General features: G+C 45.0%; 2 protein-coding genes across 8 annotated transcripts in view; one reads left to right on the top strand and one right to left on the bottom strand.

Annotated features, from left to right (window-relative positions):
* Nucleotides 1–4,564: 4,564 nt before the first annotated feature.
* On the top strand, nt 4,565–5,329 carry LOC308253528 (phosphoglycerate mutase 1-like; the record flags this gene model as incomplete). Its single annotated transcript, XM_080679113.1, has 1 exon — nt 4,565–5,329. One exon carries the CDS (start codon nt 4,565–4,567, stop codon nt 5,327–5,329), a length of 765 nt encoding a protein of 254 aa, XP_080535239.1.
* Nucleotides 5,330–13,442: 8,113 nt separating this feature from the next.
* DROSHA (drosha ribonuclease III) overlaps nt 13,443–23,636 on the bottom strand; it is a 124,030-nt gene continuing 113,836 nt past the window's right edge. For all 7 annotated transcript variants that reach the window (XM_080680454.1, XM_080680455.1, XM_080680458.1 and 4 more), the window contains 5 exons: nt 23,310–23,392; nt 23,115–23,218; nt 20,562–20,654; nt 19,753–19,799; nt 13,443–14,436 (listed from right to left, as the gene is read on the bottom strand). In XM_080680454.1, the coding sequence (XP_080536580.1) occupies nt 14,306–14,436; nt 19,753–19,799; nt 20,562–20,654; nt 23,115–23,218; nt 23,310–23,392 (458 nt within the window). In that variant the 3' untranslated portion in view covers nt 13,443–14,305. The remainder of the gene's footprint in view (nt 14,437–19,752; nt 19,800–20,561; nt 20,655–23,114; nt 23,219–23,309; nt 23,393–23,636) is intronic.

The raw sequence follows: 23,636 nt of genomic DNA, 5'->3' as shown, positions 1-23,636 counted from the left end.
AAAGTGAATTTAATAAAGCATGATACCAATCATCTATTTTTTTTTAAAAAAAAAACTGCTATGGTAAGCTTTTGAAAGCAAATATGCTTTAGGCCTATACTATTTAACACACCGTGTTTAGTTTTTATGTTGTCGGGTGAGGGTGACAACTTCTCAAGCTAAAGAAAGAGGGCCCAGCCAGTATAGCTCAGTGGTTGAGGATCAACTTATAAACCAGGAGGTTATGGTTTGATTCCCGCTCAGGGCACCATTTTTTGCCAGTTCTTGATTCGAATTTACCATGAATATACAATATTTAATTCTTATATAAAATATGGTTCCATGTCCAAAATTTTTTTTATGACTCTGCACTTAACATTCCCTGGCTTTGAGTGAGTCATTCTCTTGCTCTCCCTGTCTCAGCCCACTGCTTCCCATTGGAAACCAGACTCAGACAAGAAGCCTGGGCCAGGAGAGCCAGTGGATCAGAGAGCAGAACTAAGGAAGTAAGCACCTGGCTTTACTCGGGGCAGTTTCTTACAGGAGGCTTAATACTTTCTTCTGAGTCAGAGCTACACTTTGGAGAACTGAAGATGTAAGGCAGGGAAGAGGGTAACCCGAAGGCATTCCAAAGCACAAAGATGGCCTTTTGTGTGTTGACAACAGGCTGGAACACTGGAAGGCCGTCATCTACTGAGGCCTTTCCTTGAAAAGACTCTCCCATCCCGGGCTGTGTTATAGATATCTTGACTGAGCAAAAATGTGCAAACAGGATGGATACAAATATAATATGTAGCCCTTACAATTTGATTCCCCAAACTAGATTCTGCTCCAGTTTGGATTTATCTGTGACTCCAGGATGCTTCTGGACTTACTAACGTGGCATTCCACTTCCTCTAGGTAATGTTGGGCCTGAGAAATGTTCCCTCACATATATTTTTTTTGTCTTGGTCTTCTCTTATATTTTGTCTGTCTTCACTGATCCTGTCCATGAATGCTTGTCACTCAAGCTAGAGGCAAGGATTTCATTTCAGGCCCTCTCTAAAGTAGCATGACTCAAGTTGAATAATCCCCACAGACAAGGATTTATGGCCCAAATTCCTCCAAATTACATCTGATAGCAAACAAACCTTTCTGATTCAGAGGCCCTCAAGTTAATTAATTATAAGGCCCAACTAAAACCATTTTTGGCAAACGTCTCCCAAAATGTAATTGGTTCATATCCAATTATCTCATAAAACACGATCATTTATTTAGAAACTGAAACAAGTACATCTTTCAATTAATGCATCCTGGCAGTTGCATCAGAACATTGCTTCGATCAAAACTGTGTTATCTGTGGGCACGTCCTCCAGGCTTTATATGGTCACTGAGGGGAACCAGTAACAACTGCTCTGACAGTTACGCACCCAGAGCTTCTTCTCATGTTCAGCAGAGTAACATTTTCAGGACTTCATTAGTCATTTTTCTCAAGTCCCATAAAAGCCCCAGAACCATTTCCTAAGAACAACTCCAGTTTTCTGTTTCTGGCCTCCAGGCCGTGGTCGAATGGCTATCAATCCAAGTACAGAGCATCTTTTGCCTACTCACATTTCATAAAATAGTACCACATTTCCCTCGGTTTACTTATTATGACCAAAGGACACTGTTCTAGCCTCAACCTACACACTGTCCAAAAATATAGCACCAAACTGTCAACTGTCCAACTTCTATCAAAACCTCAGGTTTAAGAAAGTCATATTGATGGATAGTTATTGTAATGATATACTCGACCCAATGCCACATAAAGGCTTTCCTTTGATCACAGTCCACAGCAGAAGGCACGGAGCTCAGCCTCTGCAGAATCGCCTGCCCTAAGCTGCACTGTAGGGGTCAAGCCTTTGGCTTTGATCAAGAGACACTAGAGGAAAAAGCTTTATGAGACGAGATGCCACACTGGCTGCGGGACTATCGCTTGAAGACACGGCTCTCTCAGTCACTCGGTGTCCCTTTTATGAACCCACCGTGAAACGCATCTTGGAATCCAGGCTAACGTAATCCACAGCCACCCGAGGAGACATAACCTTGCTGAAATCATAGGTGTCCCTGACTGTTGGGCTGCAGTCACAGGAAGGCTCCTCCAGACCAGATATTACTATGATGGTGCCTGGAGGAGCTCCTTAACGAGGACTTTATGGATCTATTAAAAAGGCCAGTGGGAACCATATGCTACACACGCAGTAAACTTGATCCCCTCTTAGTTACGATGCCTGGGAATTCTGGGCAGTGGAACTGTGGTATCAGGTACTGGACCTGAAGTAAAGGCCTGGCTGGTTGGGGCTATGAGGATCATTTTGTTTTCCTCCTCTCTCGCCTGTTCCATTCCAGCCGATGAACGTGCGCCCCGCCCAGGGCTGAGCTGAGATCTTCTCTCTTGTTTCGGGCACTCTCTGTGGGATTCTGTCGTGCCTGCAGCCATTGTTGGCTGAGCAGGACACCTCTGCAAGGGCCCTCCGCTAAATTCACTTACCAGCCCCAGGGCAGCCAATCACCTTTCTTTTCCTGTGTCCCCAGATGCCCTCCCAAAATGCTGATTCTACTTGCCAGTCATTGAGCCAATGAGAGGGTTTCCTTCTTCTTCTTTTGTCTTGAAAAAGTAATTTTCTGCTGACTCACACATTGGGCAGAGATTGGGGGCACCAAGACGGTCCCTGACTAACTCTCTAGGAAACAGCCTTCCCAGCTCCTGTAGCTCAGGAGATTTCTGCTGAACAGTTTTACTCAAGAGAAGGGCTTTAGCGCCTTGGACATAAATTTGAATCCCAGCCTTGCCTTCTATTAGCTGTGTGATCTCAGGCAAGCAAAGCAACCTCTCTGGTGCGTGGTTTTTCTTAATTGCTTAATTTGGCAAGGTTTTAGTAAGGGTTGCAAATGAATGTTTCTCCTGAAGAATGAAGGGGACAAAGAGGGAAGGAAAAGAAGGAGAGGAGAGGAAAAGAGGAGAGGGCAAAATAGAAGTACTTTTTTTTTTTTCAATAAGAATGAAAAATCACATCTCCCTGTTTTTCCTTTGACTCTCAAGATAGCTAAGAGATAAATTAGATATCAGTTTGAACAGCAAAAAAAATCTTCTGACCCACAATTTTGAATGTTTATTTCCCCTGGGTCTTTTGTTCCTACTTTTACCTATTCCAGGGTCCTCGTTGTTAAATCGTATTTATAGCCCATTATTTTGTGTGCATTCTTTTTATTTATATGGGTGGATTCTTTTCATTTATTGAGCTTTGCTTGAGGTTTGAAGAATGCCTCAGACCTTTTCTAGAATGAGATGTGGTGTGCATGTAAATATGTATATATTGCTGCGTTTAGAGATGCTGCTGTGAGCAGTTTGTGGCACAATATAATAATACAATATATCAAGCAATCTTACACCGTCTTACTTAATCCTCCCGATGACCTTGTAAATAGACATTATTATCACTGTTTTTGAGATGAGACATCTCAGGCTATAAGAGTGGCTTTCGTCAAATTATTTAACCTCTCCCCAAGGGTCAGAATTTGACCTGCAACCCGAGTCTTTTGAATCCCAGCCCAACACTTTTTCTTCGGCCACCAAGCTGCCTCTCCAGAGTCATTAGCTGTTTCAGGTTTGCTAAGGGGCTTAATAAATAACACCCAGAACAACAGTGCACATTTATTGTGCAGCTGCTACGTGCCAAGCATTTTACATGCAGTGTCTCATTTAGTGCTCCCCACAAGCGGTGCTACAGCTACAGTATTATCCTCCCTTATACTCCGTGAACTAGGTGAAGGCAGGCTCCCCAAGGTCAAGGCCAGTGAGGGGAGGCCTTGGGGTGTGAGCCCGGGTTAGTGCGATTCCGGAGTTCTCTCGCTCTTAACCACTACCCTTCAGTGCATCAGTTCTGTCACCAAGTGGCACTTCCTGAGGGCAGTGTTCAAAGGACTCTGGGCTTGTGTGATGTCCCCGTGTGGCCAGGATAGAAGCAGACAGCAGCAGCGGGCTGTCCCTGCTTCCCTGACCTCTCCCCAGAAGGAAGCCAGTGATAAGCAGGTAGTCGGATGGCCCAGCCACTAACCTGCTGTGGCTCATGAAAGTCGCAGCCTCTGTGATCTCACTGGGATCAGTGGGAAAGGGTTTCCATCGCTGCCTTTGTGTCCCATTCATGCTTTCCTTCAGGGTCAACCTGTGCTCTGTGATCTTCTTAATATTCTCTGCTGCCCGCTGTAAGACCATAACACAGGTGGTACCAACAAAGCTTGCATTCTCGGGACGGGCCTTAGGAGCATCCTGGGACTGTTTTTGGAAGTATAATTATTACCTTGAAGTCCATTCTTTTTATCTTTTGGATTTACTCAACATTGGAGCCTTTTACCTTAAGATATGCTTCTAGGTTACAGTAAAAAAGCTAAATGTTTTTTGAAATATTCAAAGAGGAGTGGGACGCATGCGCACACCTGGCAGGCGGACGGTGGTTCCCAGCGAGTGGAAAGATTTAGGGCGCGAGCGCGCAGGCGCGGGCGGGGGCCGGCCTGCACTCCGGAATCTCAGCGAGCCTCAGTCTGCTCCGCACTCGGAACCGCCACCATGGCTGCCTTCAAGCTGGTGTTGATCCCGCATGGCGAGAGCGTGTGGAACCTGGAGAACCGCTTCAGCGGCTGGTACGACGCGGACCTGAGCCCGGCTGGGCACGAGGAGGCGAAGCGAGGCGGGCAGGCGCTGCGAGATGCCGGCTATGAGTTTGACATCTGCTTCATCTCAGTGCAGAAGAGAGCAATTCGGACCCTCTGGACGGTGCTGGATGCCATTGACCAAATGTGGCTGCCTGTAGTGAGGACTTGGCGTCTCAATGAGCGGCACTATGGGGGTCTGACTGGGCTTAACAAAGCAGAAACTGCTGCCAAGCATGGCGAGGCCCAGGTAAAGATCTGGAGGCGCCCTTATGATATCCCGCCACCACCGATGGAGCCTGACCATCCCTTCTACAGCAACATCAGTAAGGATCGCAGGTGTGCGGACCTCACTGAAGATCAGCTACCCTCCTGTGAGAGTCTGAAGGACACTATTGCCAGAGCTCTGCCCTTTTGGAATGAAGAAATAGTGCCCCAGATTAAGGAGGGGAAACGGGTACTGATTGCAGCCCATGGCAACAGCCTTCAGGGCATTGTCAAACATCTGGAAGGTCTTTCTGAAGAGGCTGTCATGGAGCTGAACTTGCCGACTGGTATTCCCATTGTCTATGAATCAGACAAGAACTTGAAGCCCATCAAGCCCATGCAGTTCCTGGGGGATGAAGAGACAGTGCGCAAAGCCATGGAGGCTGTGGCTGCCCAGGGCAAGGCCAAGAAGTGAAGGCGAGCAGGCAGAAGACTTTCCCCAGGACACCCTCCCTCCCATCCCATTCCTCCACATCTCTCCTGTGCACATGTCACACTGACCACATCTGTAGGCATCTTAGGTTGTAGCTGCAGATGGGGACTGGTGGCTCCCAATTTTGTGTTAGCCATTTTGTCTCCTGCACCCACTCCCTTCATACAATCTAGTCAGAATGGCACCTGTGGGCCATGGGTCCTCAGTCTAAGCCGAGAGAGACTCTTATCTAAGAGAGTCCAGAGGTAATAATCCTTGTTTTTTTTTTTTTGCTAGTGTTTTGTTTATTCTAAGGACCCGCTTGGAAGTAGGGGGATAAGGAGGAGCCATGTTAAGGCGTGACCAATGAGAGGCAAGAGAGCCTATTTGTGTTTCTAGAGCCGTCCTATGCTATTCTGCAGTCAGGTGAACTGACCGGGGGCTCTAGTCATTCCAGTGGAAGATGAACGCCTGGTGATTCAAACCAACATTTCCTCCTTGACCCCAGAAAAGCTGGCTCCAGAAGATTGGGATCAATCCTGAATGTTTACATATTGCATTTACTTTTACAAAAAAAAAAAAAAAAAGTATATATCTATAAAATACAAGACAGAAACCCTTCTGGGGTTTTTAGTGGCGGTTGAACTATTCCCACATGTGGTCATCACAAAATAAGCCATTCCTCACACCAAGGTGGGATGAGCTCCTTGACCTGTAGGAGTTATCCTGCTGTTTTAGAATCCTTCCCTGGCCTTATTGCCTCATGGCAGTGAAATGTCTCTTGATCATGTCCAGGTGTGTCTTTCACTGTGAGTGCTGAATCATGTTCCAGTTGCTTGGCCCTGCCACGTGGGCCCAGTAAGCATTTTGAGCATAACTACTACATCTTTTTCAGATCAATATAATAAAGGAGTGATGTGCAAAAAAAAAAAAAGAAAGAAAGAAAGAAAGAAAAAAAAAAAGAAAAGAAATATTCAAAGAGGGAGTGTTTTTACATCTTCACTAGTGTACCAATTCTTTTACTGTTAGGGGACTATTTTATTTTCCACCGGCTGTCACTCCTCTCCAATGAAGCTCCAGTTCTGCCTTTGTCACTATAGCCCCACCTCCTAGCAACAACTGCGGTCCATCTCTGTCCACTCCCAGATGCCTGATCTTAGCACCACAACCCCTTGAAGCCTTGCTTTTGTTTGGATTCTTTTCCAGCATAAAATGAGGATAATAATTACCCTTTCAACCTCTCCGGTTGTTAAGCAGATCTAATGAAATCTCGTCTGTTTAAATGTTCTGAAAACTGTTTGTTGCCATAAAAATTGAAGGTTGCCACTGGGTCCCAGGCGCAGACTTCAGATAAAGGGTGTGTGCTTAAGGAATATGCTGGCAGTAATTACAAAGGCATTTGGGCCCGCCGCCTAATTACCTGGAAGAAGAGTAAAAAAACTCTGCAACTTCATCTTGCCTACCATCACAACCCACAGGCACTGCTCTCGGGAGCTGAGGTTGGGTGACTAGCATTTCTGTCCGGACCATCACGAACAAGTCTGCAGAGCCATGGGAAGAACAGAGTTGTGAGTGCAGCTTCATTTATAGTGACATTTTTCATTCTTCTTAACACCGGGGGAAGGGGAAGGGGTGGTGGGGGCAAATTCCAGCCGGCCCAGTCATTCTACATCCCACAAGCTAAAAAAGGTTTCCACCCTTTTAAATAATTGAAAAAAGATCGAAAGATGAATATTTTGTGGCATGTGAAAAGTATATGAAATCCAGATTTCGGTGTCTACAGAGCTTTGGATTTTACCAATAAAAACTTTGCAAAAATTTGCTTTCTCTCTTGTTCTAGAAGTACCTACATAATAGTCTCAGTTTTGTTTGTGGGCCCACAAAGCCCACACAGTTCATGGCCCTTTACACAGAAGTCTGCTGAGCCCTGTCTGAAAGCATTCAAACTGCACTCGAACCCCAGGCATCAGAGGTCCTCATTCACTGGATGCTGCCCTGCCACCTGGGGACTTAATTTGAGGGAATTCTGAGGAAAGATGGTCTATACACAGAGAGGGCCAAAGCTGGGAGCTGAAGGGCAGAGGGGTCCATGGAGGACTCAGGATGAGAATAACCCAAAAAAGGAAACGTGGCAGAGAGGAGAGAGAGATGGAACAGCTGGTGGTGCCAAAACCAGCTCCCCAGCCCCCTTGGCCAGGTGATGCGATGAGGCCCCGTGCGATCTCAGTCTCCTCCCCGTGGGCAGCCTGGGCTCAGCACTGTCTATTCTGCTGCTCTCCTCCATGACTGAGCAATGGTGTTGTACATATGCTCTCTCTCGGAGACAGAAGAAGGGAGTTTGGGATGCCGACCACGCAAGTGCTTGGTGCCCCTGAAGCTCTGCTGCACTTTTCTCCACTTCCCCATCCCCACCCCTCCCTGTTCCTCCTCTACTCAGTGGCCCACCTCCCTCTCTCACCACCCTAGTGGTGCCCAGCTGCCGGAAGCCAATTCCAGCATGTCATAATTGCAAGTTTCATCGAAAGGTTGATGGAATTTGGGGACTCAACAAGGGCTGAGTCACATATGTTATTGCCTGTTGGGAATGGCTAAAGGCATTTCCCCAAACCTGAAAAGGATGCATTAATTGATTGTTTGCTGCCAGACAGCTCAAGGCATCTTAATCTATATGTTATTGCCACCTGTTGGCCAAACACCTGAACAGCCGAAGGCAATTCCCCAATCTGACAATGGATTTTATACCTAACTCTACCCTTTGATGTGTATATCTCCACCTTGCCTTAGGACAAATTGTGTTAATAAAAAGCAAGGGGTCCTGAGACAAGGAGAACTTGGTTTCTTCAGCCAAGCTCCTCTGCCCCCGCCCCCCAATATGCCTTTCAAAATTATGTTTCGTCTCTGGACTCTTATTTAATTTATGCACAGCCCCTTCTCCAGGTTTCCTGAACCCTTATAGATGCTGGATCAAGACCCACCGGCATTACCCAGCCTCTGAGAACAGGCAGGCCACTTCATTCTTGCTTTCTTGCCTTCCCTTTAAGCCTTTGGTTTCTCTCCTTTCCTGTGTGTGTAGCTTTGTCCAGGCCAATTTCACATCCCCACACTCACCACTTAACTCTGCCTTAAGGTCTACCAGCAAGCTCCCTCCTGGGGGAGAAGGCCACAAATGACCTAGAAGCTTTCCTGGGCCCCGGGGACCTTGAGGAGTGAGCACCTCTGCTGCAATTTGGAAGTATTGGCAAGGGCCTGCTGTCTCCATGGCTTTCTCACACCTGGGAGGACAGGCGTGGCTGAGGAACACGAAGCTAGGCCCATGCCAGAGGGGATGAGAGATCAAAGCAAGAGGGAGATTTTCCTGGCACCTGCTAAGACCTAGTGCATGGAGACAAGTCCGGGAAAAACTGAAGGGCGGCCTCAGACTAGCTGTGACTGCGTCAGGCTAGAGAAAACACACTTGCTATGGTTCTGGGGAATGTTTGCACACCGAGGTTGTGCAGTCATTGCCAGGGAGTTCTCTAGTCTGCAGTTTACATTTGATAGGTAGGTCGTGCAATGTGGCAACATCAATTAAGCTACTTAACATGGCTTTGCTAAGAGCGATGGACCCAGGAGAATGGAAGAAGTGGAGGGCAGTATGCAGAAGACCAGAGTTCTGCTCAGTTAGTGACCAAGTAAACACACAGAACAACTCTTTGATTAAAGAGGAACACATTCCTGGGGGACCTGGGAGGACAACAGAGCCCCCTGTGAAGCCAAGGGCAGAATGTCACCAAAGATTTTCCAGCAAGTGTCCTTTCCTGGAACACGCAATGGTGAGGCCATGAAAGCTTATTTTGCCACCGGCTCCTTTAAGCAGAAATGAAATCTTCATGAGAAAAATAACCCTGATTAGCACAGCACTACAGAGAAGCCTCAAGGGTCTGATTTCATAGCCCCCCCTGGACTTCCTCCTCAGGCGGTTATGCATTCACAAGAAAATCCCTTCTCTTTATGGGGCTTCTTCAGCTGCATCATTTTCTGAAACAATTTTTAAGAAGCGAAACACAATAAACACTCACACTTTTATTTCCCTTATCTGAGATAGCTCATGAAATTTCCAACTAATCTTTAATGTGGTTAATTTCTCCCCACTTCCAACCATTAAATTTATTTTTAAAAGGAGAGGGGGGCACGGACCTCCCTTGTGTTCTTCAGCACGAGTGTGTGATTTGCAAGTTTCTAAAAATCCGTCCAGCCCTGCTTATTTTGACAAAGCTACTTAACACTTCAAGCAATGAACTACAGGGCATAAAAGTATAATCTGCCGAGAAAACCTTAATCCTCCTTTGTAACCTATTAGAATCTCCTCAAACACATTGCGGTGTGTAGGCCTGGAGAATTAAGTCAATTGTTTGATCTGAGAAGAAAGGCAATTAGGGCTCTCTCTTGATCTTTCTGGTTGAATTCTAGTCAGGGGCAGCCACTGTTCTCAACAGCTCCATTTGAGACCCCTATTATTATAATAATAGAGGTGAGCTTTAGAATCACTACAGTGAAGGGCCTTGCTGCATTTTCATTAGGAGTTGTTTTATCTGAGAGTTTCCAATCATGATGGGCTAATAGTCAGCATACAAACGATTAGCTGGCTACACTTCTTTTTTCTTCTCTTCTTAAGCTTCATTTAAAACTTCTTTCTTAACCTGACCAATATTCCAGCAGATATGAAAGAAAATGTTCAGAAGTAACTCTATGGGAGATGGGACAGCTGTGCTGTCATCACTTGGGTATTAGCAGAGATCAATGGGGGTGTCTCTGGGGCCACTGGCCGTGCAAGCCAACGATGGGGAATCTAGTTGGGGCAGTCTTGTGAGAAGACTGAGCTTTCTGTCCTCATTTGCTAACAGCAACTCCCAAATTTCTAAATAGAAGCACAATCTAGTTGGAGGTGGCAACTCAGAACCGTGTTTATGTAATACAATGAAATTGAATAAAGACCATTTGTCCATAGCAAAGAATACTGGAGAGGGAGTTGCTGCTGAAGATTATGGGGTCACGTGACTAAAACCTGTCCCAAGCTGATCATTGGTGATGTCACTGATGACCAAGCCTCCCCTCGGGCTACTGTGGCTCTGTCTCATCATCTAGAATGAAGCTCCTGGAGCTATTGTCTGCTCATCCATTTATGTGAGCTCCCAACCTCCACCTCAGAAAGACTTAAGAGCCACAGCTTCTGGGAGGACATGAGAGGATGAGCTCCTCTGCTTCCTGCTGGTTCGTGCTGTCCTGTTTAGCACCTTGTTCTTGACCAAGTCCAAGTGCAGACCAGAGAGGGTGTGGATGCTCTGGCCTCCAGTGGGTCATTCTCTGCACTGTTGCCTCAGAATTCCTGCAGGAAGGTAGCTTAGAGCAAGTCATTCTGCTTTAAGGTTGTTGAGGCTTGTGGAAGGATGGCAAAGAGTAGTCTGTTTTTAATTCAGCCAGCAGTGAAGGAGAGCCCATGGTGCTGAAGTGGATTAGGATGGTCCTGCCTGCCGGGGTTTGTGGTCTAGTTGGGGAAGATGGTGAGTGGAGAGATAGTAACAATACAGTGAGACAAATGTGATTAGGGAAAGAGCCCAAGAATGTACATCTAACCCAAATTTAAGTCCAAGGAAAGGCTTGCAAAAGCTCATTCCTGAGCTGAGGCCCAACATGAGTAAGAGATCATTAGCAAGGAGGTGGCCTATTTCAGGCAATGCAAAGTCCTTTGCTGAGAAAAAGTAGAATGTATTTAAATATCTGCAACCTGTTCTGTACGGTGGAGTGTGGTGTGAGGGGGTGGTGCCAGCAGAAGAGGTGGATCCTGGTCATGAGGGAATTTCACGCTGTGATAAGGAATTTGGGCTTTATCCTACAGGCAATGGGGAACTCATGGAATATTTTAAACAGGATAGTAACATGAAGCAATTGTTTAAAAAAAAGAATGTGAATGTATGTTTTCTATTGCTGCATTATGAATGACCACAAACCTAGCTACTTAAAACAGCATCACCTGCCTAGCCAAGTTGGCACGCACAATTAACCATCACAGCCATCCAAATGAACGTGAGGACTGGCACTGTTGAAATAATTGCTGGGGAGGAGGAGAAACTCTGAAATATACATTTGCCACAAATTGTGACCCTAAACCTAAAATCAAGTCTTCAGATCTAATACAGAGGAAAAAGTGAAGGATGCCACAAGAAAGCAATGCATCACATCTAGAATGTGGGAAATCTAGGGCACAGCTGACTGGGTTTCTTTAACTAATTAGGAAAAGAGGGGGAGAGGAGCAATGTTCTAGATATAAAAAGACTTAAGGGACATAAAAACCACAGGTAATATATGCATCATTACTTGGTCAAACCAGCAGTCCATTTGAAGATAAGACTGATTATTATAAATTAAAAGAGTTTTTTGATAATTTTGCTAGGTGTCATAATGATATTGTAGTTAAAAAATACACTCCGTATGTCTGACCTGAAGAAACGCTTTTTGTCATGAGGAACAGAATCAACAGCCAGGGGCACTGAAATCAGCTCTCAAGAAGGTTGGACCTCCTCTGACCCCCACCCTTCCTTCAGAAAGAATGAGTCACCCCGTCTCTGTTCCTTCATGTGGCACTTTATGGATGAGTGTAAGTTGAAGTCCTCTTCTGAACAGTAAGCTCCTTGAGGACAAGGATGCTTAATCTTCCATGCTACAAATACGAATAAATCTTAGGATGTTCTCCAACCCCCTAATTCATAAGTATTTGCTTTATTTCATGACTGTTATATTTTACCAGCTGTCCTAAACTAGGGATTCTCAACCAGGGGTGATTTTGCCCCCAGAGGACATCTGACAGTATCTGGAGGTACTTCCAGTTGTCACATCTGGGGGATGGGATGCTACTGGGTTAGTGGTTAGAGGCCAGGAATGCAACTAGGCATCCTACCTGCACGGGACAGTCCCTCCTGCCCCAACAAAGCATGGTTGGGCCCAAATTGTCAACAGTGCCAGGTTGCAATACCTTGCCCTGCTCCATGATCTGTAGGTTCCACTTCCTATGCATCTTTCAAATCTGTCCTACCCCAGCTCTCCCGAGCCCAATGCCTTGATTCAGGCCTTCACATTTCCCATGGAATAACACAATAGGCTCCTAAGCCATAGTCTTCCACCTAATCCTCTTGCTCCCTTGGGAGGAAATGTCCTCCCCTATCTTATAAGCTCCCTCTCATTTTCAAAGTCCAGTTATCTCAAATATTAAATACTTTGAAGCCTTCCCTGTCTGGCCCACTCCTTCTCTTCCTCCCCTGCCCAGTCCCACTTAGCGGCCCTTTGTCTGTAGATGCCCCATCACTTAACGTCTCCCCAAAGAGAACTCTAGCCTCTAAGAATAACAGCACTTAACACGGGTGAATTAATGTATGATCTTACACTCTCACTGGCACTTCTTGTGATCAGAACTGGAAGGTGAGAGGTCTGGGTTGGGCAGGGCAGGAGGCAGGGTGGAAACAGCTGTCACGGGGCCTGCTGAGTTGTCCATGAGGCTAGGTACAGAGCTGGTTGCTGGCCTCACAATTACTCTATAGAGCCAGCAGGGCTAATCTGTGCTGATGGCATTTATTAGATTTCAATGCATCAGAGACTCTAATGTCTTCAGGTTTCAAGAGACATTGATATGGAGAGAGAACCCTAAAGGGGCCAGAATACTCAAGAGAGGAAATGCCAGAGTCCAAGAAAAAGTAGGGAACTGCACGTTGGCTTTGGCATTACTTTGATGCACATGCAGGACGAGTGAAAGTGTTTCTTTAAAAAGAAGTCATGTTTTCCCTTGATCTTTAGCTTTTACTCATACATTTTCAGGAACACCTGATGAACCCATCCTTCCCTCCCTCCCAGTACTGCTGTCTGTGGGGAGGAGGTGGGCAGAACAACCTTTTCTTACAGACACCATCTTACATTGTTATGATTAACAAATTAAAAACCCTAGCGAGGTCTTCTCTCTCACGCTTCCCTCTGATTGTGTGTGTGTGTGTTTTGTTCACTGCTGTTGTAGCCCCAGAGTCTAGAACAGTGCCTGAAACATAGTAGGCACTCACTATATATTTGCTAAAATAACGGATGAAAACACATTCAAAATAAAGTTTTGCCTTTATTAATAAGAAACCAGTGATGTTCAATATAAAATAACATTTTTTTAAAATGTCGTGTCTTTTAATATAATGTTAACCCTTTGTTGCAGGGACCACTTTGAACTGATGAGAGCCATGAACCCTCTCTTCCAGCTCCCTACCCCGTCCCCAAACCCAAACACACACAGAAAATTTCAGGAGGTTCTGAAACTTCCCTGAAGTCCATCTATAAACTTCTTAAAGGGTCTGGATTCATGATTTTGTCCCTATTCTAATGATTCAAAGAATATATGTGACTCAAATATGTCTTTCCCTCTCCCGTTAGCCAGTTAAACATTCAAGGGATTCCATCTACAAAGGATTCACTGCTTTGAGAAGGTTAAGTTCTATATTTGCAGCTGAGAACTTGATAAACATCCACATGCAAGCTAAAAAAATCTAGTTAATAATCCAGAGATTTTAAAAAGTATACATGTTAGTACAGAATAATCCAAATATCTGGTAAAGTGAATTTTTCACTTGTCAGCTCAAAGTCTCGGGTAATAATCTCAGAGACAGAAAAACAGGATCTATTCCACATAGAATAAACTTTTTAAAATTTTATTGTTTAAAGAAAAAAATAAAAGGGAATGTGCATATCTGCTAAAGTGAAGTTTTCCATTAAAAAGAAATCACATACCTGGTAATAAAGACTACCCAGCTAAAAACAGAATATCAAACCAGTAAAACAACAATGGTGATTTGACTGGGTTTTATTTCAACTGCACACTTCATTCATTGTCTGTAGGAAAACTGGGGTACATCTCAATGGGCAACAGTCACAGTTATTAAGCAAGTAAATACGCCACGATGTCCGTGTCCTCCTTTATTTCTTTATGTCTTCGGTCTCATCTGGCTCTTTCTCTTGATGTTCTCTTTCCCACCTCATTTCTTTTAACTCTTGTCTGTATTTCCGTTCAATGAACCGCTTCTGATGGGCCATCTGGGGAAAGTTATCTGACACGAGGAGATATATTTTATACTTAATAAAGGATAGCCACTAGTGCAAACTGAACACATACAAACACATATTCATATGAAATATAGACAGCTGTCTTTTGTAAGGCAAGAAAAAAAAATGTTCATTTTCTTCCCCTACTCTTTTATTATTCAGAAATACATGGAGGTCTGGATCAGCATCCCCGATTCTAGATCACAATGTCTGATGTAAACTGGAGTATAAAAAGCGCGGAGACGTACAGCAATGTTAAAACACAGACATGCGGCGTCAGAATGACTCCGGGTGGGCGTCTTAGCACAGTTCTCTTAGCAAGCAGTGATTTTCAGGAAGAGAGTAAAGGGTATAGCAAAATGGAGTTGTATATTTTTGCAAAGCTCAAGGCAAAAAGTCAAACAAACAATGATATCATCACACCATTATTTACCAAGAATTAAAGTTTCTGAAAGGAGCAAGAAAAGATCAGATGGGCAAAGGGAGGCTACATTCTAAGTCGCTATTTCTGGTCATTCTATTTGTCAAGTTCACCATGAGAAGCCCAGAGCTGCATCAGCAACAGCAACTCAAGGCAAGCACTTTTATCCGTGAAAAGAGACACAACGCTCAGGGGCAGAGCTGAAGCCAGATTTAGGTTGATATCTGACTCCGTGCAAGGGTGCTGACACAGTCGAAATCCTGATTAAGATTTTAAAATCTTAGAATTCATTTGTGGTCTGTGGCGAGTGCAACAATAGGTAAGAAATCAAGTATGGAATGATAAATAGTCACTTTACACTCTTAGTCAACCAACACACACTTCAACAACAAACATCAACATAGGAGGCAAGCGTGATGAGAGCCACACAGCTATCCAGTCACTTGGGAAAGAGGGCGCTGTCCTGCCCAGCCGGGTAAGGGACTGTGAGACACAAGAGGTACTACTTCACATATAAAGTATGAAGAATCAGAAGTGTGGGAGCACACGGCATGCCTGGGGGAAAGCATTTTTGTTTCTGTTACGGTTGAAGCATAAAAGTGTATACCATCTACATATATAAAAAGCCAGCGACCAACCTTGCGGCCCCTCCCTCCTGCCCCTTATCAGACTCTCCCATCCCCGATCAAGAGCTGGCCATCAGCCAAACGCCTCCGCCCTTCCACTCTCCCCCAGCCCCCGCCAGCCCAGCCTGCCCCACCACAATAGGCCCACAGCCCCTCTCCCCAGCTGGCCCACCCCTGATCGCACCCCCCACCCCAAAAGGGGGCGGGGCTGGGTAGCCAACCTCCTGCAGCCCCTTCCCCTGGCCGCCCCACCCCTGATTGCACCTCCCACTCCAATAGGGGGCAGGGCTGGCCAGCCAACCTCCTGCAGCCCCTCCTCCCGCTGGCCATGCCCCGATGGGCCCCCACCATTCTGATTGGCCTGCAGACCCTCCCCCCCACCGGCCCCACCCCTGACTGCCCCCCACCCCAATGGGGGGGCCTGCCCGCCAACCACCCATGGCCCCTCCCCCAGGTAGCTGGCCCGCAATCGGCATCCCCTACCCCATTCAGGAGTGGGGCCAGCCAGCCCATCCCCCATACCCAAAACCCTTCACGATGGCCAGCCCCAACCCCAATTGGCCCCCCAACCTCAATCATGGGCGGGCTCACCGGCCAATTGCACTCGGCCACTTCCCCAAGCCCGCCTGGCCCTGATTGGGCCCTGATCAGGGGCGGGCCAGCTGGCCAACCTCGTGCCATCTCCTCCTCCCGACAGGCCCAGCTCCAATCCGCCCTGATTGGGGCCAGGCCAGCCAGACTCCACCTGTGCATGAATTTGTGCACTGGGCCTCTAGTATTAGGAATAAGTATATACCATATTCCTAAGTCCCCTCCTTTTATACAGCATCCCTTCCTCTCCCCAGATGGGAGAAGGGGCAGGGACAGGGACAGGGTGGCAGGAAAAGCACCTGAAAGGTGGGTGGTGAATCAGTTGAAATCTTGACTATCTTAGAGTCACTGATTGATTTTAAACAAAAAAGGAACATAATGGCATCCGTATTTTAGAAATAAAACAGTAATAAAATCCTATCCCCCAAATGATACTAAACTGATTTTTTTTGGGGGGATGATATAGTTTCTGGCATTTCATAGGTGTTTTTATTTTTTTTTAACTGATTCTTTTTTGTGTTCTATAAAACAGGTTTCAAGTATTATAAGTATTTTTAAAGATATAATTCAAATCCCAAAAAGTCAGCTGTGGAGCAAGTTTCTACTTCCTCAGTAACTTCTATTGTAAAACTTAATCCATAGTTAAAACAAAATCCTCCTCCTCAGATCTAATCATTGATAAGCTTTTAGAATATGTCCTTATGGCCCTTTTCCTATGAAGTCCGTTTATACTACATACATACATGCACACTGTTAAAGTGTGTACATGTTACACAGACACACAAACACGTAAACGCATGCCCCCTTCCTCCCTTCCACTGCAAGAGTACAGTGTACGTACGTTTTATGGATACGCTGGTTTCCACTTATTCTACTATAAGCATTTTCCCATATTATTAGCCTTAGAAAAACACAGGGTGGGACAACAGTAGTTTTACAGTTGTTTGTATGGAAAGTAATACAGTAATTAATAAATAATAATACAAGAAGAAACTCTGTTCTGCGTACTCACAACTGTACACCCCTTTTCCATGATAAGATTGTTACAGGTTATTCTTAAAGTTTTTTTGTTAGCTTTCAGTGATAAAACAGTGCTGGAGGAAAAGCCTATTCTGAGACTGCCCCACACATACCGGTAGGAGTGAAGTGCTTCAATGGCTGGGAAGCACTTAATCTTGTTGTGGAAAATGGAACTTCACTTGGATTTCAATACATGATTGTACATTATATATAACTAGAGGCCTGGTGCACGAAATTCATGCACGGGGGGCGGGGTGGTGTCCCTCAGCCCTGCCTGCACCCTCTCCAATCTGGGACTCCTCGAGGGATGTCCGACTGCCCGTTTAGGCCCGATCCCACTGGGATCGGGCCTAAACGGGCAGTCGGACATCCCTCTCACAATCCAGGACTGCTGGCTCCCAACTGCTTGCCTGCTTGCCTTCCTGATTGCTCCTAACCGCTTCTGCCTGCCAGCCTGATCACCCCCTAACCACTCCCCTGCCAGCCTGATTGATGTCTAACTGCTCCCTGGCAAGCCTGTTTGACCCTAACTTCCCTCTCCTGCAGGCCTGGTCACCCCAAACTGCCCTCCCCTGCAGGCCTGGTCACCCCTAACTGCCCTCCCCTGCAGGCCTGGTCACCCCTAACTGCCCTCCCCTGCAGGCCTGGTCTCCCCCAACTGCTCTCCCCTGCAGGCCTGGGTCCCTCCCAACTGCCTTTCCCTGCAGGCCTGGTCGCCCCCAACCTCCATCCTCTGCCGGCTTGGTCACCCCTAACTGCCCTCCCCTGCAGGCTTGATCGCCCCCAACTGCCCTCCCCTGCAGGCCTGGTCCTTCCCAACTACCCTCCCCTGCTGGCCTGATCGCCCACATCTGCCCTCCCTTGCAGGCCTGGTCCCTCCCAACTGCCCTCCCTTGCTGGCCATCTTGTGGTGGCCATCTTGTGTCCACATGGGGGCAGCCATCTTGTGTGTTGGAGTGATGGTCAATCTGCATATTACTCTTTTTATTAGATAGGATAGAGGCCTGGTACACGGGTGGGGGCCAGCTGCTTTGCCCTGAAGGGTGTCCGGATCAGGGTGGGGGTTCCCTTGGGGCGTGGGGTGGCCTGGGTGAGGGGCCTGTGGTGGTTTGCAGGCCGGCCACGCCCCCTGGCGACCCAAGCGGAGGCCCTGGTATCTGGGGTTTATTTATCTTCTACAATTGAAACTTTGAAGCCTGGAGCAGAGCCCAACCTTCTGCTTGCTCCGTGGTGGCAGCCATTTCTGTTGGGATTTACGTATCTTCTATAATTGAAACTTTGTAGCCTTAAGCAGAGGCCTGGGCCGGCCAGGGCTGCAGAAGCTTGGCTTCCTCCATCGCCGCGGGCAACCCTAGCCTCCTGCTCTTTCCAGCTCCATGGCTGCCGCCATTTCTGTTTGGATTTATGTATCTTCTATCATTGAAACTTTGTAGCCTTGAGTGGAGGCCTAGGCCGGCAAGGGCAGGCGGAAAGCTTGGCTTCCTCCATTGCTGGGGAAACCCAAGCCTCACTCCTGCTCTCTGTGGCCGTAGCCATCTTAGTTGGGTTTATTTGCATATTCGCTCCTGATTGGCAGGTGGGCGTGGCTTGTGGCTGTAGCGAAGGTACGGTCGATTTGCATATTACTCTTTTATTAGATAGGATAGATGTAAAAGTTCCCCACCAGTCAACTGAAACTCTCAGTGAAGATCCCATGGTCGCTGGACAAGGTAACACAGCTTCCACCCCACTGCCTCCTCCCCGCTCCCCCTGCCTAGGGAGCTGTGGTCTGTTGAGTTCCCATGCTGCTGGCCCCCTGCCCTTCCTGGAATCCCCCACGGCTGAGAATCTGGGCCTCTTCACTGTCAGCTTCCTGCACTCTGCTCTCTCCCACCTTCGGCTGGTACTTGAAGCATAATCAAACTTGAAGCATAATTGAATAGCTTTGTCACGTTTTGCCACAGGTTCTGCTGTGCAGCACAATACACCTCAGAAGAAAAATTTCTTGCACTTAAACCTTCAATTTACAAAAGACTATGCAGTTCCCTACATGGCCAATTATGTAATTGAAGTTTCTTCAATCCAGCCATCCCACTCCACAAATCTCTCCCACAGAACTACTAGTAAAAGCACGAGTATATACATATTTACTGTCGACAGTGATGAAAAACCAGCAACAAAGTGTCCACCAATAATAAAATAAAGAAAACCTGAATAAACTATGGTACATTTACAGCATGAACTATAATGCAAACTGAAGCCACTATACCCCGCAAGGCTGCCCAAAATGAGCAAGAAAAGAACGATGCACATAAGTATGTAGATATACCATTTCCATAAAACAATGGCCAAAAACTAAAAGGAAAAAACTTTTGCATGTATAAGTTTTAGAAATCTATGGAAAGAAATACATTAGGTTGTTCACATGGGTTACCTGGGTTGAGAGTGTGACTCTATGCAATAAAGGAAAGTGAACATCAAAAGGCATTCAGGGACACTTTTATAAAATTATAAGCCCATTTATACATATCTCAGATTCTACTGCACTCTCTGTGAAGACTAATTATGAAGAAAAGAAGATCACATTTTATCAGAACTTACCATTTTTCTGTTTTCCCATTTTCCTCCCATAAAACACTCATTACATTATGAGCATATAATTATCGAAAAAGAGATAGGCTTACATTTTTCAAGTGCATCCATTGCTGCTCCCATTTCCGCTTGCTGAATACTGTTAAATCAAATATAGGTAAGGTACACTTTAATTTACAGAGTTTTTTTTTCAAAAACAAATGGTATGGCTACACATTATTCAGGCTGATTTTCATGTTTGGCACATAAAATTTATCTGATTACTTCCACTGTCACATACTGAACTGCAGACAGGAATATACACAAGGGCATGCAGAAATGTCATTTATTTGCTCGAGCCTGTTTAAGTTACTCATTCCACACTTTTAATACTGCAATAAAAAGCCTTCCATTTATATTACATTTGAAGTATTTCCTACTTAAATTTGAATATCCTCAGTGTAAAGCTTAAAGAGGCAAAGAGTAAAAAATATAGGTATAGACAGACATCTAATCACTTCTGAGTTTAACACATAGATTAGGGGGTTCAAAGAAAGGTGATAATACATAAAATTCTTTTCACCTGAAGACGTTAGCATTTCCACAAAGCCCGAGTGGCACTAAGAGATCAAATGCCTAATGACATCACACAGGACATTTCTTAAAGTGCCTGCAGCAATGTGGGGTTCTCTGTTGGACAACTAAAACAAGGCAGCCAAAGCCTCTTCAGCAATGGCATTTCCCACATCCAAGGCAGATGCTCAAGTTTGGGGGGCTGGGCTTGGTGGGGACATTAATTCTTGAGATTCACTTTATTACCCTCGAACATTCTATTCTCTAATTTAAACAAGACAGACTGCAGAGTTTGAAAATGCCAAGCAGGGACTTCTCATGTGAAGGGATTAAAAGCTGCTTCTCCTACCTTGGTCCCTTCCCACAGCCTATTCTTTCTCCCTTGAAGTAAACAGCCACCGTGTAGGTTCTAGCGTGGGATGGCCCCACTGTTTGCAGAGTCCTGAGAGGGAAAGGGAAGAAGATCAATTATGGGAAAGTGTTATTTAGTTGTTATTGCTAATATGTAACTCCAAGAAAAACATGTACTTATTGCTTAGACAGAGGAAGGAAAAAGTAATAAGAAAATTAAAGGAGTAAATTTTGTATTTGCTAAGCCTGACAAATATGGAAAGCTTTTGAAATAGGAAATTTTCAAAATTCTAACACGGATTTGTATACATTCCCCCCCGAAGAATAAATAGTATAAATTACAAGTAGTATCTGAAGGCTAACAGTGAAGCGTAAAATAGTTTTAAGAATGTCGAAGCCTGCATATTCCAAGTATCATAAAATGAACTTTGTTCAGTGAAAAGGGAACCATATTGGTCTGTTCCTTGTTTTTCAGTGCTCAGCACAGCTAAAAACAGTAAGTATCTGGGTAATACACGTCGAGTCACGACTGAATGGTTTCACATCCTTCATGGACTCTTCTTGATGTCTCTTATCCTATCTGAAAGATCAGAAAATGTATTTAATTTCTGAAACATCCGAGATCATTTCAGAGGCATGCTCTAATGCTGAGCACACAAGTGCCAAAAAACAAAACTCCAGGTACTCTGCATTTTAATGACGTGGTGCAGATCTCAAATGCGGGGAAACTGATAACTCCATGGAAAAGGAAATTAAAAGTAGCCAACAAAAGAAAATAGAACGGACCCGTTAATCTTGGAAAAACTATGTAAAACAAGCCCTTCGTCTCGATGAGGGACAAGCTCACCGTGGGCTTTCACTGGGGATTTATAAGAAGGGAGCTGTCATTTCCTGTGGGTTTACATCTCCGTGGGATGAAAGCACGCGGCCGCTGTAAGGTGACACTTATTACAGTAATCATGCCTGCGCCACGAGAAGTTTATCCTCCCCGGTTTGTTTCTTCAACTTTAATTATCACTTTGATGAGGAAAGACTCGGAGCCTTTCATGTAATACAGTTGGGATATTCATTATGCTTATTAGGCACATATGAAAGTACTATTTCTAAACACTAGGAGTTTTTTTCTCCAATAAAGGAAACATTGTTTAGCAGTGACAGTTTCTTGGGACAATGTATAGTAGCTTGCTGTGAGGTGACACAAATTTCTCCTGGCCTCAGTTTTCTTTTAGGGAGAAAGCCTCTATTGTGTTGTGGTTGTTAAATAACAACATATAAAAGGATTTAAAATTCCCTGCTGCCACTCGGTGTTTTTTCTTGAGTTTTCAGAAGTTGGAAAAGGTCCGAGGCAAGGGGGCTTCTATTCCCTATGGAATAATCACACAAGTGTGTGTGTGTGCCCACAAACTTGTGTGTATAGACAAGCGGTGAACCAGTACTGGGACTGGATTTTTATATCCTCAAAAGCGCACATCCAGATAACACTTCGGGAGGCACCCCACCTATTTGGATAATTCTTCCTTTTTGTAACTCCACTTTGAAACCACCTTCTGAATCAACATGTGAGCGCCTCAAGATAATTACTCAGCTTCTGAGTCAAACCTGCTGTTTTCATCAAAGCTGGGGTTATGTGTATAGTGAGTGCCTGCATTCCTATTGAATTTCTGGTTATCACTCAAAGAATAAAGATTTGTCACTAAAGATATTCTAAAGTACATGGCTGCTTTTGATACACATTCTGAGAAGAAAAGTTTCAAATATTTTAATAACAGCAGCAGTGTGAACTGCCTGCTTCTTATAGTGATGGCCTGAGAGAGCGAATCTGTCAGGCCACAGGGAGAGGCCGACAGGCTGCAAGGTGGTGGACAGGGACACTCAAGTCCTGTTACTAATTAAGCAGACACAATCTTCCAATCCAGACACACAGCAGAGGTTACAAATAATAAAAAGACAGCTAGCCTGCGTTGCTCAGTGGTTGACCATTGACCTATGAACCAGGAGGTCATGGTTCGATTCCTGGTCAGGGCACATTCCCGGGTTGCAGGTTCCATCCCCAATAGGGGTCATGCAGGAGGTAGCAGCCAATCAATGATTGTGTCTCATCACTAATGTTTCTATCTCTCTCTCCCTCTCCCTTCCTCTCTGAAATCAATAATATGTGTATATATATATATATATATATATATATATATATATGTATATATATATTTTTTTTTATTTTTTTTAAAGAAAGATATAAAAATGTATATAACAACTATTTCATCTGAATTGCTCTTATCTCAGTATATTATCTTAGTATATCTTCCTCACAGGGAGTAGTTCTAACATCATTACAGAGATGGGAAAAGCTTAGATAATCAAATGTGACCCACTTACTTCAAGCTGTAAGATTGAGAGGCCCAAAGAGTTTCAGTGTTGGGCCGAGTCACAGTTAAGAAGTCTCAGTCTGGGGTCCTGATCATGATCATCCACAGTGACTGGTTTTCCCTCCACACAACCAGAGCATCACCTCTAAGCTCCCTGATCTGATGGACTGTGGGCCGCAAGTACTCACTTGTACAGAGGAATGTCTGGTTCTTTTCCTTCCGTCCTAAGTGTCAGACAACACTGCTGAAGCTGGGATTTGGGGTCATTCCAATCCTGATTCAAAATGAACTCCTGTAGCAAGTCCCCAAAGAGCATTTAGTAATGGGTTCTGAGATCACCATGCGTAATGCATACAACCAATTTAAATTTTATATGAGCTTACTTTTAATCGTGGAAAGAAACAAACATTCATGAAAGTATGAACATATTCCAAATCCTTGTCAATGTACAGTGCTGCAATAAATGCTGAAAAAGAGAACATTTAAAAATAAATACAATGCACTGCCATCTACCAGGAAGATAAAATTACCATTTCATCTTTCTTTAAACAAGAACTCTTTATCACTAATATCAGAAGCAACAATACAGGTGTGTGATTAAGATGCAAAGTCATGGAGTACAAAGACCAAACTAAGTTTGGCTAAGGGCTAAATTATGTTAGTTAAGATGATAAACTAAATGCTATTGTACAGCAGGGGAAGAATGATAT

Source organism: Plecotus auritus (genome assembly GCF_963455305.1).
Source record: "Plecotus auritus genome assembly, chromosome: 7".
NCBI classification, from domain to species: Eukaryota; Metazoa; Chordata; class Mammalia; order Chiroptera; family Vespertilionidae; genus Plecotus; species Plecotus auritus.
This window is presented reverse-complemented; position numbering and strand designations above follow the sequence as displayed.